The sequence below is a fragment of the Chamaea fasciata genome, unplaced genomic scaffold, assembly GCF_029207755.1.
Source record: "Chamaea fasciata isolate MVZ Bird 193981 ecotype frontalis unplaced genomic scaffold, bChaFas1.0.hap1 SCAF_6, whole genome shotgun sequence".
NCBI classification, from domain to species: Eukaryota; Metazoa; Chordata; class Aves; order Passeriformes; family Sylviidae; genus Chamaea; species Chamaea fasciata.
In genome coordinates this window covers 12,728,368-12,747,400 of record NW_027094091.1, presented here as the reverse complement: position 1 = coordinate 12,747,400, position 19,033 = coordinate 12,728,368, and the positions used below count along the sequence as shown (strand labels likewise).

Sequence of the window (19,033 nt, the reverse complement as noted above, 5' to 3'; positions counted from 1 at the left end):
GTTACCACTTAAATAAACAACTGTCTGCTAATTCTGTAATGTGTAGAAAATCAGCCAAAAATCAGGAAATAAATATAGTAACAAAGAAATCAAATGGAGTGCGAACTAGGTATACCAACAATAAAAAATCAGTGACTCTAAAATTGTGACAGATTTCAATAGACACCTATGACAAAATCCAATACACAGAACCAGAAAGAAAAGCACATGTCAAAAACTGGAATAAATGAAGGGAAAAGAAAGTTGCTTCTTTTAAATAAGTGAAATAGGAGAAAACAGGGTGGCTCCTGAAGAACCTCAATTTTTTTCCAAAATTAATTGCAGGGATTATAATAAAGTTAATATTCCCTTTAGATTTAAAAAGGATCGTTCAAGGGAAATTCAATGTATTTCCTTGAAGGGAGGCAGCTAAAAGATGCGTGCTCTCCGCTGGGTTGGGAGTGCCTGCTCTGAGACAGGGGACACGTACAATTACAGGAGCCGACTCAAATGCTCTGACTTGAGAACAGCCAACACACAAATATCCACTGAAGCACGAAGGACAAGTGCTTTCACTTTTAAAATTACTCTTTCCATTAAACTAAAAACACTGGGGGTTTTTTTAATACTGTTTTTATCTTACACTACAAATATAGTGTATGCAATTCACACAGTGGAAAACCTATCAAGCAGTGTCAGAATGCAACTGAAAATTAACAGTAGTTTCTTGCAACAGTCACAAAACAAAGTCCTTTTTCTAATGAGCAAAGAGATGCAACTGAACCAAACAACCTTCACTTGGGAAAAACACTTGAAGCGGTCATGAAAAATCTCGAGACTATGAAATAGTCTTTTTTTCTGTAACACAACTTTTGTCTATTGCAGTCAGCATAATTCTTAAGTTACTGTCAGTAGCCTTAGAATTTGGGCTCAGTAGTGTTATTATCCTTCAGAATTAAAATTAGTGCTAAATCTAGACTCTCCTCATTTCAGGTAACCTGCAGGCTACAAATACTGCCTTGGGTTACTCTCAGAACATACTCATTTCAGCAGTTGGTCTTAAATGCTTTCCTTCCTTAAGTTCTGTGCAATACTGAAGCTGCGTAAAATGAAATGGAGCACAGGAAATAAATCCACAAATTAATCTGGTCAGAGCAGATTTTTCCTATGAAGCTGTAACACAGAATTATTAAACATTCAGAAACTTACATCAACCATCCCTACTTTCCATCGCAGTCTGGTGGAACATTCTATGGCAGCATAAACTTTAACAGAATTTCTAGGTGAATTTTATTTCTTATTGTCATAATAGTAAGGAAGAAAAAAAAACAGTGCTAGGGGACTTACTAGAAGCAGATGATGATCATATCTTCTATGATAAATCTACTAATACAAATACAATTGTGCAACAGACGATGACATTTGCTATTAGCAACAGCTGAAAGGTCTTCTTGGCTCCTGATGTGGAGTTAAGGCACGGAGAAATAAAGAACTGCCCAATGCTTTTGTAAATAGGATTCTGATGAAGGACTAAAATTTTAAATTGGATTTCCTGACTTCTGAGTGCATGACAGTCCTTCCTTTCTGAGATGGAAAAAAGCCAAAACAACAAACCAGACTGATGTTACATACTACTATATTTCCTGATAACATACTATTACAAATTTAGCTTTAAAATTATGATTATGAATATAATTTTATACATTTATATACATTTTTATACAATAAAAACCCAAACCAAACCAACCAACCAACCAAACACCTCCCACCCAAAAAAACATGCCAAAAGAGAAATATTAGAGAGCTTTTCCCATGCTTACAAAATTTGGAGAAAAATACATTTCATGCCATCTCTTGGGCTTCAGCTTTACAGTCAACGCCACATTCATTAGATCATTTTTTTCCTCAAGTGTTACAAGGAAAGCAAATTAAACATCAAAAGACTCCTGCTTGTCATGTCAAATTTACTACTTACTGGAACAGTGTGCTTTATTCATTAAATATGTGTTGACTTGGAAGTCATCATGAACCGCATTCTTAACTAATTACAGCAACTGCTACAAAATACTGATTACTATTAAGAATAAGTAAGTTAAACTAAACACGCTAATTATCATAGGCTTCACTTGCCAAGAAACACCATTCTATCTATCAAAAGCACACTGCACAATTAAAAGTTAAAAATAAAGCGTTTATTCTGTCCTTAATCATTGCTCCTCCATGGCTACCCAAGAGATAGGAAATGTTCTCCTGCAACAACCTCAGTCCTGTGCACTGCACTGGGTGCTGCAAACTACACAGCTTTGTTGCCAAGAAGGCCAGCCAAGAGAAGGCTGCTCAGAGCTGTCCTGTAAGGAATAACAACACCATGTTGGAAATGTTATGTCAGACAGTGAACACAGCACGAGATTCCTCTCAGCAAGATGTATATCATATATTATTACATAATATGTGGTTTGTTCTACTTGTGGGATAATATCAAAAGATGCCTGGGCCTCAGCTTGGTGGTCAAAGTGATAACTTACACTAACTTCTACGACTTGTAGCTGTCTATGTATTCTCCAACACTAGCCTGTGAGGCTGAATGGATAGTTTACTTGCTTTAACTGAAATAAATTATTAAAATAATTGAAAATCTATTTTCAGCACAGTTTCTAATCTCTGTCAACTACTGGTAATATTGCAGTCAGATAGTCAGGGTTCATTTTTCAAAAAGAGCCAAAACCATCAAAGGTGGGTGTTTTAATCTGAATATTAAATATATGGATATGAGCACAGACATTAAATTACATAATTTTGTTCAGATTCTTTCATAATTTCATTGTGGCAATATTAAAGATTCAAAAGAGCTGTTTAATCCCCTTTTATAAAATTTAAAAATTATTTATACAGTAAACTCTTAGGACTAGGTGTCATTTTATTAACTTCCCTGGAATAAAAAATGTTGCCATAAACACTAAGTCAACAAATAAAAACCTTCATGATCCAGCAACTAGGTAGCAAAATAAATCCTTTAAAAACTATCAAACAACGCTAAACATAAAATTAGATATAAATTCAAGTTTTAGACTGTGGTCAATTGAGGTCTAGACAAAACCCTATGTTTGTTCACTGCCTAGTCTCCAGTCTGCTCCAAGTTTGAAAAGGTAATTGAACTCAGTCTATAATTACTGGATTAGATACAGATGGGCTCTGTACATTTCAGGGGAGGAAAGAACTGTTTTGATTCATTTTATGATTGCCTGTAAGGTCAGACTTTTCAAAATGTACTTTCATCTGTTAAATAGTTTCTCTAAGTCCCAGGGGGACCTCTTCAATAACTGATGTTTTAAGCAATTTGAGTCTATCAGATCAAGTCTTTGAATGTAATATGCTGTCCATTTTCTAGAATTATAAATGTGCATGTAGGTTAATTGCTACAACTCAGAGAGAGTTTCAAAACTACATTTTTTCAGAAAATTGCTAGTTTTACCCAACAACTGTTATGCATAAATATTTTCAGAATTATTCTGGTTTAGGATACAGCATATCTTTGGAAATACAGATAGGTGACACAAATTAGAAATGTCCTTTCTCATAATGCTTTCCCATTTGGGGAATGCTCTCACAGGACCCAAGTGAATAATATTTGAATAATCTCAACTGAATTAGTTCATTTCTTGCAAAACAACAACAAAAAAGTGAAATACATCTAAATAAAAAATCCTTAAGAACATTTGAGGAGACTTCTCTTTTTATAATCTCCTATTTGAGCCTTCATCCTCACTCTCAGTCAGTATAAAATGTGGAACAAACAATGAGCAAGCATTAAACTTTCACTCAGCTAAGAATTTTTTGCCAAGTATTTTCTTCAATTAAATCAACCATAACTCTGCAGCCTGTTTCAGTACAACCAGGATTTCATCTTGCATCATTCAAAGTCTTGCTTAGTTAACAGTTCAAATGCTCTGCAAAGGGAATCCAGCTCTGCTCTCAGTTAGGGACTCTCAAAGCTACTGTAATAGCAATTTAAAGCAGAAAATACACCATGCAATCAGAAGGCCATATAATAGTTCAGTTCATAGTCTTAAAAGGGGTAGGAAACTTAATTCCAAACAACTTACTATTCAAGAGTTTCAGTTTCTTTGTACTGCAACAATCCTCTTCCTTATAAAATTCCAGTAAGTTTTTTTTTTTTTTTTTGTTAAAACATACATTTGTGTTTAATCAACAACAATATCTCACTGGCAGCAGTCTCAGTACAACAAGTTATCTTTGTAGGATCTATATCTAGACATCTATAGAGTTGTTCTGCCAGAGCCTTAGTATTCAAGCACCGGCAGTAAGGATAATTGGAAGTATGTTAATATTATCTCTGTCTCTGAGTGGGCTAATGAAAAAACATGTTATCTCATGTAATTTCCATGATTAATATTTTATTCATATTATTTCAAAGTCGCCCAAAAGAGGGACAAAACCTGAAGGCAGAACCAAGCCTCACAAAGCCCCAGCAGAAAGACACATTCTAATAACCCAATTATTTGTACGCCAGACAGAAAATCCTGTCCACCATCACCAGGCTGCACAAAATTCCCACCACAACTTACAAGTCTCACCAAAAGAAGAAACTTCTTCTGCTTCATTTTAAGAACTGAATGATACAAATCACTTTGTTCAAGACAGTTCAAGCCATAAAATGCCTGCAAGCAGACTATGGGTTTCTGCAATAGCAGTTCTTTTTCAAACGTAAGAGCACCAGTAGCAACCGTGTATAAGCAAACAAAAGTTGTCTTTGAAACATGCATGCAATTTTACTCAAAATATAAAATCCATTAATATTTGCAGTATCTTCTTCCCCCACACCTCTAATAGATGCTTTTAAATGTATTTCTTTAAAATTGAAATAATACTCGTACATAGAATTTGAATTAGGTGCTTATGCTTAATCCAGTAAATTAAGTCTCAATCTTTACTTAGGTATATGGAAAAGGCTTCTTTCCCCTCATTGTAAGCAACAAAAAGTTTCCTTCAAAAAACACACGCCTTATTTTCCCTAAAAAATGAAACTGTAAGTATTTCAAGTGTATTGTGGGAACACACAAACTATTTCTGAAACTACCTTAATTTTTTTGACAGTAAACTGTGAAGAAATGGTCAAGTAAGTGAACTAGGCAACCCATAGCACCACACATTCTGTATGCTGTAACACGGCAGAAAATAAATACAGTATAAGAAGTTACACTAGGTCACATTTCAGACCAGCTAATCAGCTCTTTGATATTTTTTCCTTTTCCTTCTTCACATTTTCACTATCTGTAATAAGTAATTTCCTATATTTACTGTACAGTCCTTTACATCATATTCAAACCCAAATGAAACAGTATCTGAGCTCTCGCAAGTATTTCCCATCTATGCTTTAATGGATTCCACAATGAGGTAAAAATTTGGGGAACTGAAAGCAACATCATCAAGAAAAATAAAGTGTATTCTTACAAGCTAGTCTCACTCATGTTGTATCATTGTGTCTTTACACAATCTTTAACAAAAAAAAAAATATCCTATTCACGTATATTAAACAGATTCAGTATGCAGACTATGGCGATGTCAACAATCATCTCATATTGATTCCTTCAGTCCTAATACCTATATCTATCTATATATATAGAGAGAGATATAATTTAACCATCTTTGTACATCACTCATCCCCTGAAATTTGTGGGGAAGAAATCTGAAAACAAAACAAAAAAAAAAAAAATAGAAAGTGGTTGCTTACTACACAACAACAAACTTCTGTGGTAGATTAAGCATTGTAAAGTCAAATACAGTCATTTTATTTTAGAAACACTCTAGCATGCTTTCCTATAAGTTCATTTATTACTAAAAATGAAGAGAGAACATTCATACATTTGCAGAGTCCAAGGTCAGACTGATCAGAGTCACAGGTCACTGGAGCAGTAGTCTGGGATCTGGAAAACCAGTATCCAATTCCCTGCTCTGGTATGAGGCAGTGTCCCATATGTAAAAAGGAATTCCAGAGCCATCTCTATGCATTAACTGCTGCATTATTTGTTGAGTACCATACATATTTTGAAATACATGCACTTGACTGAAGAGATTCCAAGTGATGCAGAATTTACCAAATCAAGGATCAGCTGAATCACATTTCAAATAATGCACAGTACTTGCAGCACTGTATCTTATTTTGCTGCTCATTGGATCCACAAAGAATTCAGAGACTTTTTTACTTATGATCATGAGCCGTAACAAAATAAAGTTAAGGGATTTCTCACTACAAGGTAGATTTTTCAGACTTTAGATCATCCTTTGTAGTTCTTTCTATTTTAAAAAACCCCAAAGCCCAACAAAGCAATATCCCACCACTACCACACTTCTGGAAAAGTGTGATATCAGAAATGGACATAAGATTCTGTCATTTTAACAGTGCTATACACTTTCCCTTTAACTGATAATTCCCTCTATCTTTCATTAAATGCACATCTTATAAAAACTTGAGTTCCATTATTTTGGTATTGGCTTCTATGTGCAATATTTACTAGGAGGCAAAAAGGCCCAATTATGCCCTACCACACCCACAACCAGAATCAATAAATGCCACCCTTACACATGCAAAGGTAATATCATGCCCAAGAGATACATTTAGGTATTTCACACATGTTCATTTGCATATATGTAATAATTTCTCTATATAGTTGAATGAGAAATGCCTCAATTTAAGCCTACACAAAGGAATGCTTTCCCTAGAATATCATGGCAGAAACTGCAAGTTGGCATCACACTGTCCAGCTGAATAGATCCAAAGAAAATAACACATAACAAAGACAACTGAAGAAAGCAGAATTTTAAATTAATCAAAGATTTGTAACTGTCACTTGAACACTAGTATGCAACAAGGTTCTGAAAGAAGAATATCCCAAGAACACACACATCTGTTTAATATTACAAGCAAACTGTCAACATCCTAAGTGAAGATTTAATTTAATATTTTTTCTTTCTTGATGTTTTACCTTTAGTCAATTCCTTGTGAGAGTATCAGCTTTCTGTAAGAAACTGTTAGATATAAAGAAATGTTATTGTAGCATGTTTATAAAATCATAGTTCAAGAACTTTTTATTTTTGTAAGGCCTGACCACAACTTAATTATCTGCAGGACATTCCAAGCTCACAACTGCAAGCTCCAGTTCCCAAGCAATTTTAAACAATATCTACTGTACAGGACATACAGCACTGCAAATACCACAACATGGTAGTGTTTTGAGAAGTCATCATTAGAGCCTTTAGACATGGTTTTTATTTTCAATAAATATGTTTCTCTACTAATCATTAAATGGTTTTCATCACCACTACATGTTTGTCTTTCACGCCTGCTTGCTATCAGTGTTTATTTTAATATAAGCAAAGTAGTCATAAAAGGGGCAGATACAATGTATATAATGCCCTATGTTACACACAAAGCCTCCTAAGAGCAGTATGCTCTTCTACAGCTCACACAAGGTTTTCCTTCTTTTCCAGGTAAGAACTAGAGTAAAAGCAGGAAAAAAAAAACCTTGCTAAATTTGAGATTGGGGAAAAGTGAGACCACCAGCTCAGCCAAAAGTTCTCAAAGGAAGGCTAGAAATTTTAAGAGAGAAATCTCAGAAGTCCTGGGAATTCAAATTTGTTTTTCAAAACACCCAAATCACCTAAAAACAGTCAAGAAAAGAAAAAATCCATCATGCAATTACATCCAGATTTTACCCATCAGTCTGAAAATCAGCAGATGACGCAAGACTTTTGCAGCAACTCTGTTCTCCAAGAGTCTGTTTTCCTCCCCAAAACACCAAAGTCCTTGGTTTCAACCCATTACTGACAAACTTCTCTATTTTCCTACCCTTTTAATCAACTCTCCCCTTTTCTGGAGGCTGATGACTCTGGCTACTCTACACTCACAGGCACGATGCTGCCACAGAGGCAGTGAGCAGTCCCCAGCCCACTCGTGGTGGGCTCCCGAACAACCTGACGCTCCCTTCGCACCTCCTCTTTCACTTCACTTTGGGTGTGTGTTTTATTCCAGGAATCCCCACAAGTTCTGCAGCTAGATTATTTCTGGTCTTCTAAATATAGTGAGATTTTACTTTCACCTTGACTAAACACTGGAGGCCTTAGGTTTTTTCACCATAAGAAAAAATTTAAAAATTCATGGAATGACCTTATTAAAATTACAGTTATTCTGGTTAAAATATTAGAATTATACTTCTTATTAGAGGTCGAATAAATTCAGCAGAAAACCAAGGCCCCTTCTCTTATTTGCCACCATTAACCAACATAACATTTGAGAGCTTATGGACATCTCCACAGAACCTCCACCAACTCTCACTTGAAACCCACTTCACTCTTTCTACCCAACTGAAAAATTGGAAAGGTGGGAAACACCAGTCAGTTGCATCTACAGAAATTTCTCAACAGAAATGATATAGTCAATTTAGAATCTGTGAGATTTTATCCATATTCAAAACTGTTTAAAAGTCCACAAAAACAACAACAACAACAAAAAGCCCCCCCCAAAAAAAAAAACAAAAAAAACCACCAACCCCCCCCACACACAAAAAAAACCTATCCAGTGTGAAATGACAAGCAACCCACTAATAGTGGAAAATCAAAGAGTGAAAGGAAGTTCTGCATTTAATTGTACCTGGTTTTCATTATGTTTGTTTTTCAAATGCTGGACAATACCTGCAGAAATGGAATAGGTGCAAATTTGAGTCAATGCAGCATATGTACTTCTCCACAGGTCTCACCAGCTTCCATCAAAAGAGAAGGCAGAGTCAGAATGAAAAGGTAAAAAGGGACAACAAACACCTGATCATTACAAAATGTGCTTTTTTGCCAGACAGAAAGTTTTGACATACCACCCTGAAGCCAGGAAACTCATATTTTCAAAAAAGTATCCATCATTTAACTTTCTATGCAATTATACCACAGTGTAAAATTTTCAACACTAAAGAACATTTTCCTCGAATTACTGGAAATGATTCATACCTCCAATTTTCACCCTTTAATTGCTCTTACTGCTGAAGCTATCATGCCAGGTTTTAATATCTGCCAGTTTTAAAAATATTTTCAAGTATAGAGGACTGAAGTTTCAAAGACAGAGCATATAATTACATAATCTTTCATGGAAAAAATTGTATCCATTTGTCTATGGTGAAACATACAAAAACTTAATCGACTCATTACCAAAAAATCACAAGCTATCAGTTCAGCACTACAGTAATAACAAAACCTGATGATCAAAATGAGCCTCAATTAGCAAAAACACAAGTGTGAGTCCAAGAACATCCCACTCTACGAAAATGAAGAAGCAGGATACACCCTGAACACAGAAAGAACTGCAGGAAGCTGGGAAGAGTCACAGCTAAGACCTTCTCTGGGCTGCTATCGACCAAACTTGTTCTATTTTCAAAAAAGCAGAAGAGGAGAATAATCAGACACCTTAAAGTTATCAACTTCCAGGGAAATTAGCTTTATTTTGGCCTCAGTATTAATAGCTGGAAAAATAAACCCCACAGTTACATCTCTTAACAAATCACACTGATATTCTTTTGAATTTGCTTACTTTTATGTTCATTTCTGTCCCAAACAAGAGATTATATTTCAAAATACATAAATACAGAGCCCAAAGCTTGTAGCAATGGCAGTGCACCAAAGTACTCAAAATAATGAGCTGTTCTTGCTTCAAAATCTTTGATAAAGAACTCAGACAAACAATAAAAGTATAAATGCATCAGTTAAATTCACTAACCTTAAAATATTAAGTTCCATCTTTTTTCTCCCTTCTTCCACTTCCCTTTCTCTTCCCTACTTAGATGAACTATATCATAACCTCATATAATTTCCTGATATTCTTTTTTTTTCACTCATATTTCTACCTCTTAATGTTAGACTGTCTCTTCTACAACCTCGATCATTCCATTTTTTCCAGCTATGCCTGCACACTTTCTGCTGTCTATCTTTTCCACTGTGTCTCTCCAGCTTTTCAGATGACTCAAGGCCCACCACCTTTCCCCTAGCCCATCTTTCTCCTTCAGAGGTTATGCTAATGTAAACTACGTTTAAGAAAAGAAGGAGGCTACCTATGATAAACCTCAGCTTTCTTCTACTTCTGCACACTCTGCAAACTTCCACAAATATTTTCCTTATTTATGGCAGGACGAAAAGGCAAGAACTTGCAAAAGCTGTCAGCTTAATGGAACACCGGGGTCAGGAAAGAGTTCAGAGTTACCAGCTGCAGGATGTAACAATTCCTCCAACTCCAAGCCAGGAAAGAACCTCCCACAAGCAGCCTGGAAGGAGGTGAGGTGAGGATGAAGACAACATCCTCAAAATGGGAACTGCAGTGTTAAGATACTTTTGGACTCCTCAGCACCACATGAGGCCCAGTTAGTCAAAACAAAATTAAGAGGCAACTAAGGAAAGTTGTCTCCCAAGCCAACTTTCAATCCTGCTGTTCTGTTAAATTCAGAAAATAATTCCCATGGAGTTGAGAATGTACTTTAAAACAAACAAACAAAGCAGGGGGAAACAATGACAGACACTTGCACAGACATTTCCCAAAATGCAAGAGTTCATAATTTCTCCCCAAGGTCAACCAATACCCTCCTCACTGTTTCTGAAGTGATTTTTGCTAAAACCAGAAGCATCACATGGGGAGCATTAGTGATTTGGCATTTAGTACTAATGTACTGAACAAGGTCAGCATTTCATTCTTCTCCAGGATGGCTTTTTTTTCAGTCTTTGCTATTTCTTTAACCAGCTTTTTAGATGTTTCTCATCTCCTAATTAATTATCATCTTTCCCTTCCATCCCTCAGACTAAACTTCTCTAACAAGGATGAAGGAAATAAGAAGCAAAACCAATAAATACTCATAATAAAAAACTAACATTAACTGTAATTTGCACAGGGGAAGAGATAAATCTGAGGTATTAGACAGCAGTACACTGTAACTCCCTATTTGAAAAAGTACAATTTAAAATTACATTTTCTGCCTACAACATGGGGGAGGGAAACCCACATGTACATAAGTGAGTACAAAATGCAACATCATCGGTGAACTTTGGGGGAAAAAGGGACTGTTCATAACTGTTCATGGGAGAAGACAGAATTAATCCTAATGACCTCAGCAATGGGCCAAATTTAATAGAACTTACCTCTCATTAAAAGTTAAGTGAACTGAAATATCACTCACTGTCCAAAATTTGGCACAGTCATTCATTTCTAATAAAGACTCTAATTTGGCTACACCACAAACAGTATATATTTCCCCTGCATTCAAATATTCTCTCATGGGAGTTATTCTTATGTAATCAGTAGAGTCAAAAAATTGTATTAAATAACCTTATTAAATCAGGTTATAATTTTTTAGTTGGAGTATAAAACCAAAACCATTAAAGCCCACAACCTTAAACATTTTTGGCTGTTTCCCTCACAGCACTGGTAAGTATCAGCTATTCAGTTACAACAGAAGGAGTTCACTACATGACCATGCAGTCTTTGGTGCTCTGCCTGTGTTTGCCCACAATGGTACCACTCTTGGATATGGAAATTTTAAGAATTAAGTCCCTTTCAGTTCTGTTTTAGACCTGGAGAATACATGTCCCATCCTGTAAAAGTTAACACAACAAACTGACTATCTCATTATTTTGGATATTTTCCAGCCTTTTGAAAAGCTCATATATAACCTGACTGTTCTGGAGTCATCAACCTGAACTTGACTCAGAAACAGCATCATAATAATAACTGTATATGCCAATAAAACACTCAATATTTGGAACTTCCATTTTTCCATACCTTTTACTTTTAGAACAGGGAAGGTTTTAGTCCCTGCATCAGCACATTGGTGGCAATCACTGAAGTTATACATATCTGAAACCAGTAGGCAGTGGAAAAGCCTGTCGTTCTCCCAGCCTGCAAGTCAACTTTTTCTTATCATATTAGAATTGTATTAAGCACTAGGAATCCTCTGTTTGAAATCTAGATCTTCAGATTTCATCTATCTTCTATTCTAATCTACATCTAATATTTTTCAAACTTTTTATTTGTAAACACCTAGAAGTTTTCCAGGGAGGGTCTTGTCTTTCTCTATTAGCACTGCACACGTTACACAATTTCAGTGGCTGAATTTTATTCTTGGTACCTCTTCAAACAATCCTGAACACTCTGAAAGGGATCAGAAAGTATGTATGTTCAAAAACACTCCCTTTTAGTTGTGCTATGTCAACAATTACAGCATGCTATTCAAGGTGGTCCCCCACAATCAGTTTGGGGAATCAGCTCCTGGTTTGGGCATTCCCCAGCTTTTTTTAGGCTTTATTTAATGCAGTGACAGTGGCAATGAATAAACTGTAACACCATACACAAACACTCCTACCCTTTTGCTGTCCTAAGGGAATGCTCTAAATACCAATCTGTATTTATTTGCATTTGTAATACAAAGATGTGCAGGAATATCTCAAATCTGGCACCAAGGACAAAACACCAGCTGTCCATCTCTTCTAATAGCACTGCTATTTTAAATTATCCCTTAGGCTGCATTCCAAATAATGAAATAAGTTGGACTTCCATAGGTACATGTGAAAAGCTGTTTTACATAGAGTATGTAAAATTTTAAAATAAAATTATAAAGTCACCACTGCCCTATGTGTAGCCAAAGCAATGTACAACAAAAGTCAAGTGGCCTTGTAATTAAAACGTTTGCTTAAAATTTATATTCAATGTCATTTGTTCTGGCTCTCATAAGAACTAGTTTTGGAGACAAGTTTTATGTGGGGATTTTTCCTCCTCATTACACATTTGTACAGAGCAGCTGAACATATTTTTTGTGTGAATATTGGCCTATTGTACCAATTTTTTTTTTTTAAGAATCAGTTAATCATCCTACAGAATCCATACGCAGAACTTATATGAATAACAGATGTTGCAGCCTCATGAATCTGGCATCCTTATGTGTTCAACAGCTTCAAACAGGGACATTTGATCATTCCGAAATTTTGCATTTAAAGATTTAAAAGTAATTAACCTTTCAAATATTCCATTCTCAAGGATATTTCCTCAAATATGCCTGATATTGTTTTTGAATAATTCATGCTACAACTCTTCCGTTTTTAGCTTTTCACAAAACCTTAAAGAGAATTTTCCAAAGCAAAACAGATTTTATTCATGACTGCAATTAAATACACCATTAAATTCTGCTTCACCATTACTTTATATTTACTTCTGTTTACAGGCTGTATCAACCTTGATTCCATTTCTCCAACAAAAACTGAACAGTCAACAATCAAAAAAGTTCTCGTTCCTTCAATATTTTCAAATATCTAAGTAAATCTGACAGATGATATTCCCAATTGCTCATACTCACCATAAAAAAGTAAAAGGGAAGGCCTAAAGAGTCAAATTTCCTAATATTGTCCTAAAACAGAAGTTTGAATGCCAAATACTTTGCAAAACCAACAATCTTTTAAAACATCCAAAACAACAGATTTAAGGCATTGTAAATCTGTGTACCAGTGTCACATCAACTAGGGCTCTGAACTGCTTGTTTGTCACTGAGCGCTTACTGCAAGCCCATTTTTTTTTACTTAAATACTTTTGCTCTAATCTTTAAATTCTTCAATCATTTAGCTTAATCCCAGACCTGACACCATACCAAGGAACAAACGTATTGGATTTGTGTGGCAAGGTTTTGGTAGTGGGAGGCTACAGGGGTTGTTTCTGTGAGGGGTGGTTTCTGCGAGAAGCTGCCAGAATCTTCCCCCATGTTCAGTAGAGCCAATGCCAGCTGGCTCCAGGACAGACAGGCTACCGGCCAAGGATGAGCCCAGCAGTGGCTTTGCCTCTGGGATAACAGAGTTAAGAAAGAGGTGAAGAAGTGCTACTGCACAGCAGTAACTGCATCAGGAGAGGGGAATGAGAAGATATGAAAGGCCAGCCCTGCAGACACGCAGGTCAGTGCAGAAGGAGGGGCAGGAGGTGCTCCAGGTGCTGGAGCAGAGGTTCCCCTGCAGCCCCTGGTGCAGACCACGGCAAGGCGGCTGTGCCCCTGCAGCCCATGGAGACTCCATGGTGGAGCAGGTGGATGCCCACAGGCAGCTGTGACCCCACGGGGAGTTCATACAGTCTCGTGGGAGGACCTGTTGAGAGAGAAGCCCACATTGCAGCAGCTTTGCTGGCAGAACCCTGTGAGGAATCCACACTGGAGCAGCTCCCATAGGACTGTCTCCTGTGGAAGGGACCCCTCTGGATCAGGGCAACAGTGTGAGCAGTCCTCCCTTCTCCCTTGTGGAGGAAGGAGCAGCGGAGACAACATGTGAGGAATCTCAGCCTCCACTCCTTCCCCCCCTGTGCCACTGCAGGGGAAGGAAGTAGAGAACTGGGAGCGAAGTTCAGCTTGGGAAGATGGGAGGAGTGGGGGAAAAATGTTTTGAAGATTTAGGTTTACTTCTCATTATCCTCCTCTGATTTGATTAAAATTCATTATAAATTAAACTCATTTTCCCCAGTTCAAGTCAGTCTTGCCCATGACCCAACTGCTGAGAGATCACTCCCTGTCCTTACCTTGACCCATGAGCCTTTCATTCTATTTCCTCTCCCCTGCCCAGATGAGGAGGGCAGTGACAGAGCAGCTCTGGTGGGTTCCTGGCATCCAGTCAGGATCAAACTACATAAGCCTATATAAAAGTATGAAGAAATGCAAATTTTAATATCCCTGGATACTGCATTTTTAAAAGCCATGTCACTGTAAAGTCTAAGAGAAAGAAAATGTTTTGTTTTCATTCACTAGAAAGCACTAACATACACATAAGGAATTCTAAGTCTCTTACAAACTGCAAGTAATGGAAAAGTCTATCATTGTAACTGTAGCTTTCCTGTAGCTGATGCTACAGGATCCTGTTGATCCTTAGCAACAATTTCTCCCCCGGTCCTAGTCAATATGCAGCTGGTGAAGAGATTGAGAGGTGCCAAAAATATTCAACATAAGAAAGTGCAAGTCACATTACATATCAGACAACCCAATGGTTGTACAATGGCAACTGACAGACCAAAAAAACCCCAAACCAAATAAACAGTGATGGGTCAATGCCAGGGCAAAGAAAATCCTTTCAACAGCTCAGAGCTGTGACACTCATCTTCGATTTATATGAATGGAACTGTTTTACCACAGTTTAACAACATCACCAATGACAGCTGTCACTAACATTTACCATGGTTATAGGTGAGGTTATAACATCCCTGTGTTAAGAACTTAGTCTCAATCCAAAAACTTTCATCAGCTTCCCAGAGATTGCAGCAACACAGTACACCTGAGCATAAAATAGCCAGCTTAAAAAACCCCACAAATTAATACAGAATGCTGAAATATTTTCTTGTGATTAACACAAAACACCAAGAGCACACATCTTTAAACCAACTTCCCCACACAATATTGACTCAAGTCAAAAATCTTATATTCTACATTCTCTGTGCCTCCTTCAATCCTCCTTCAAAAAATCATGTTGAGTTTGAAAGCATAAAATAGGAATTTATAACTTTATCTCCCAGCTGCAATGAACCTCTACCATAAATATAGAAGCTGTGTAGGATTACTGGTTACAATTTTGTCAGCTTCTTCTCCAAACACTAAGCACCTTCAATCTTCCCTCTTAAACATCACTTAGAGACTGCATACAAATAAGTCAAAACTCAAAAAAGTCTCCGCAGTCCTTGGATCCTACAGCAAAACTCAGAGTCCTTCAGGGGCAGAAAGGAGAAAGACAATATTTAATATATGATAGTTTAATATTGCTTAATACAGTTCAGCAAAGTGTTCAAACACATTATGTGATACAAAACCTCTGTGGGATGGGCTAGAGAGATCTCTGATCCTACAACTGAGTGCCCCCCCAGTCCCCACATTCCAGATGTGTTGCAGCTGTGAGCAACTGGCTGCTACTCCTGGAGCTTGGAGCACAAGCAGCATCAGCACAGCCCTATCTGCAAGATGCTATACAAACCCACACAGAATTATAATGTTGAAAGGAGTAGTTCTCTGTGTAGACTCTATTATTTCACTACTGCCATATTTGCATGTCAGATGGAGAACTTACACTAAGGACTTTGGGCTTTTCTAGTTTGGAGAAAAAGAGGCTGAGAGGCAACCTCATTGCTCTACATTTTCCTGAGGAGAGAACATGAACTAGGAAGTGTCAATCTTTTCCCTCTGGTATCCAGGGACAGGATGACTGGGAATGGTTCACAGCTGTGCCAGGGGAGGCTGAGACTGGACATTAAGAAGCATTTTATAATGAGCAGGTGGTCAAACACCAGAAGAGACTTCCCAGAAAGGTGGTTGGTGCCCCAAGCCTGTCAGTGTTCAAGGGGCGTTTGGACAATGCCCTTTATAATTTGCTTTAACTTTTGCTCAGCTCTGAAGGGGTCAGGCAGTTGGAGTAGATGATAGCTGCAGGTCTTTTCCAACTGAAATATTCTATTCTGCAACCAAGTAAGGCATAAAGAAAGAGGTGACTAAGTGTAACTGATTCAGGGTCTTCACTATTATCCTATATGGATTCTAGCAGTATCATTCATTAAAACTTTTACAGACAACACTAGTTAAACATTTGATACCTTCCTGAGAATAAAAAAGAAACCAAAAACTCATTCAGTGACAAGAATTCACTAGCTTTTGGAGAGCTTTTAAAAAAGAAATACATTAAAGAATTAATGCATCTGTCAAAAGATTACATTTCCAAGCCAAGGTGCATAGTCTTGACTGAAGGAGTTAAACTTTTAATCAAAAAATTACAATAAAGTATTTGAAAGAGGGTTTGACACATACATAATCAAACTGAACTGTATTTGGATGAAACAAACAGGTAAAATCATAATTTGTTTTAGTATAAAGCTTATTTTTCAATGTTTTATTCACCCATTAAAATGATGCTCTGTGGTCTGGTGGGCTGTTGGCTCACTGTCACAAAGATACAGACAGGCCAGTCCACCTCACTGACTAGCTGTCAACAGGCACCATGTGTTCACACACAGCAACACATTTCAGCTTTTGCTTCTTCTCCAAAGCTATTATTTGTATAAGTACCATTAATTAAAACCACTGTCCCCCTCACACGGTTCAGCTCATCCCCACTGGCATTACCTGCTTATTTCCCCTGATGCTCTTACAAATTAAACAAGACATTTCTTTGTCCACACCTTTGTCCTTCTTTCTGTTGTCTGGACAGGGCACTGAGGAAACTCAGAAAGGGTGAGGAGTTCAATGAAAAAACTGGGATTATCAGGAAACAGCAGCTGTGAACAGAGGGAAGCAAAGAACCAGGGCAGGGAAAAGGGGACCTGGCTATAGCATGCTATCACTGCAGGACTACAGCAGGGCAAGGAGAAGATGGAGGCGGGGGTAGGCTTGACAGACAGAGAGAATACTGGTTGCAGTGGGGCAAAAGGCTTGTTCAGAGGGAACAAACAAATCTGTGGCTGTAAGAGCATCTAGAATGGAACCTAAAAACCTCAGATTTCCTTGTGCTTCCCCTGCTACTATAAACCACTCGTACATTCCTCATTTAGTCTCAAACTTGCATATCCATTCTGTAAGTCTGTCTCCTCAGGATTCCTCTTAGTTTTTTCAAAATACAGTCCACTGCATTATCGAAGATATGTTATTCAAACCCTGCCTCTGACTCAGTATGGAGAAAAACAACATAAACCAGAACTGTTTTTACAGAACGACTATGGACTGAGGACTGCTGCTAATGACGATCAGCTTTCACCTCTGTAATTCCTTAACTTTTCAGTGCTTGTCTTTTCAAGTCCTGAAACGTTCCGATTACCCTTGTACATGTAATCTGCCTAGGGCTGACACTGAACTGCCACACCGTGTGACAGCGGAAGAGACCCAGCCAAAGGCAGCATGTAGGGAGCAGCACTGCAAAGGCTGACGAAGGCAAGTGCTACGGCAGCGCTCTGTTACGTGGCAGCCGGCAGGAGGAAACACCCGTGCGCACGCAGGCACGGCCCGGAGGGGCGGCGGATCCGCACGGACCCAAGCGCAGCCCGGGCAGGAGGGGCGGCGGCCCGCAGAGCCCCCGGGAGCCGCGGCGCCGCGGGGAACGACAGGCGGGCTCGGAGCCGGCCCCGGCCGCCACGGCAGCGCCGAGCCCCGGCTCTCACGCCGCGCTCCCAGCCCACACCCGTGTGGGAAAGCGCTGCCCCGGGGCTCTTTGCGGGCGACTCCGGGGCCCGCTCGCTCTCCCCGGGGACGCTCCGAGGCGGCGGTGAGGGGCGGGCTGCCCGCCCGGGCGGAGCCGCTGCCGGCGGCCCCGGCTACCCCTCGCCCTCCCCCCGGGGCTGCACTCACCACTTCCCGCGCCCTGCTGGTGAAGTCGCTTTTAGAGCGGGCGGTGCCCCGCTTGAGCAGCTCGTCCCTGGCGTTGTCCCCCGCCGCCGCCACCCCCAGAGCCTTGTTGCGGGTCTTCACGGTCTTCACGCTGGCCTTGAAGAGCAGCGTGATGTCCACCGCCATGGCGGCCGCCGGTGCCGCCGCGCGCCCTTCCCCGCGCAACGCGGCCCCGCGCGGTGCGTTCCGGCTGCGCGGCGGGGCGGGAGGGGCGGGGAGGCCGCGGGATGGCGGCGCCCGGCCGGGGACGGGACGGGAGCGGAGCTGGGTCCTTCGCAGCCTGCGCGTGTGGCCAGCGCTGTGTAAACGCCGTACGGAAAATAGAACATGTGTGGTGTAACGAGCCCCCGCTAGAGCGTCCTGCCGGGTGTCGACAAGCGGTGCTGGTGCAAAGCAGGTTAATTAGAGTTGATTAATAAATATTAACCAGACCTGCACAGCCATCTGGGGTAGGCGCTGGTGTGAGACTCCCCTACGAAATGCCCTCAGGAGTGATCAGGCACTGATCTCCGTGGTGACGGGGACAGGACCCGAGGGAATGGGCTGAAGTTGTGTCACGGAGGTTTAGGTGGGATATTGGGAAAAGGTTCTTCAGCCACAGAGTGGTTGGGCACTGGAACAGGGAAGCAGTCACAGTG

The 19,033-nt window shown here is 39.3% G+C and overlaps 1 protein-coding gene across 2 annotated transcripts in view; it reads right to left on the bottom strand.

Annotated features, from left to right (window-relative positions):
* Nucleotides 1-18,569, bottom strand: part of STX18 (syntaxin 18) — a 59,563-nt gene extending 40,994 nt beyond the window's left edge. The window contains exons 1-2 of one of the 2 annotated variants that reach the window (XM_066185450.1): nt 18,357-18,401; nt 14,567-14,679 (exon numbers count right to left, since the gene is read on the bottom strand). In XM_066185450.1, the coding sequence (XP_066041547.1) occupies nt 14,567-14,587 (21 nt within the window). In that variant the 5' untranslated portion in view covers nt 14,588-14,679; nt 18,357-18,401. Of the gene's footprint in view, nt 1-14,566; nt 14,680-18,356 lie in introns of both variants that reach the window. The other variant, XM_066185449.1, reaches the window with a different exon arrangement.
* Nucleotides 18,570-19,033: the final 464 nt, after the last annotated feature.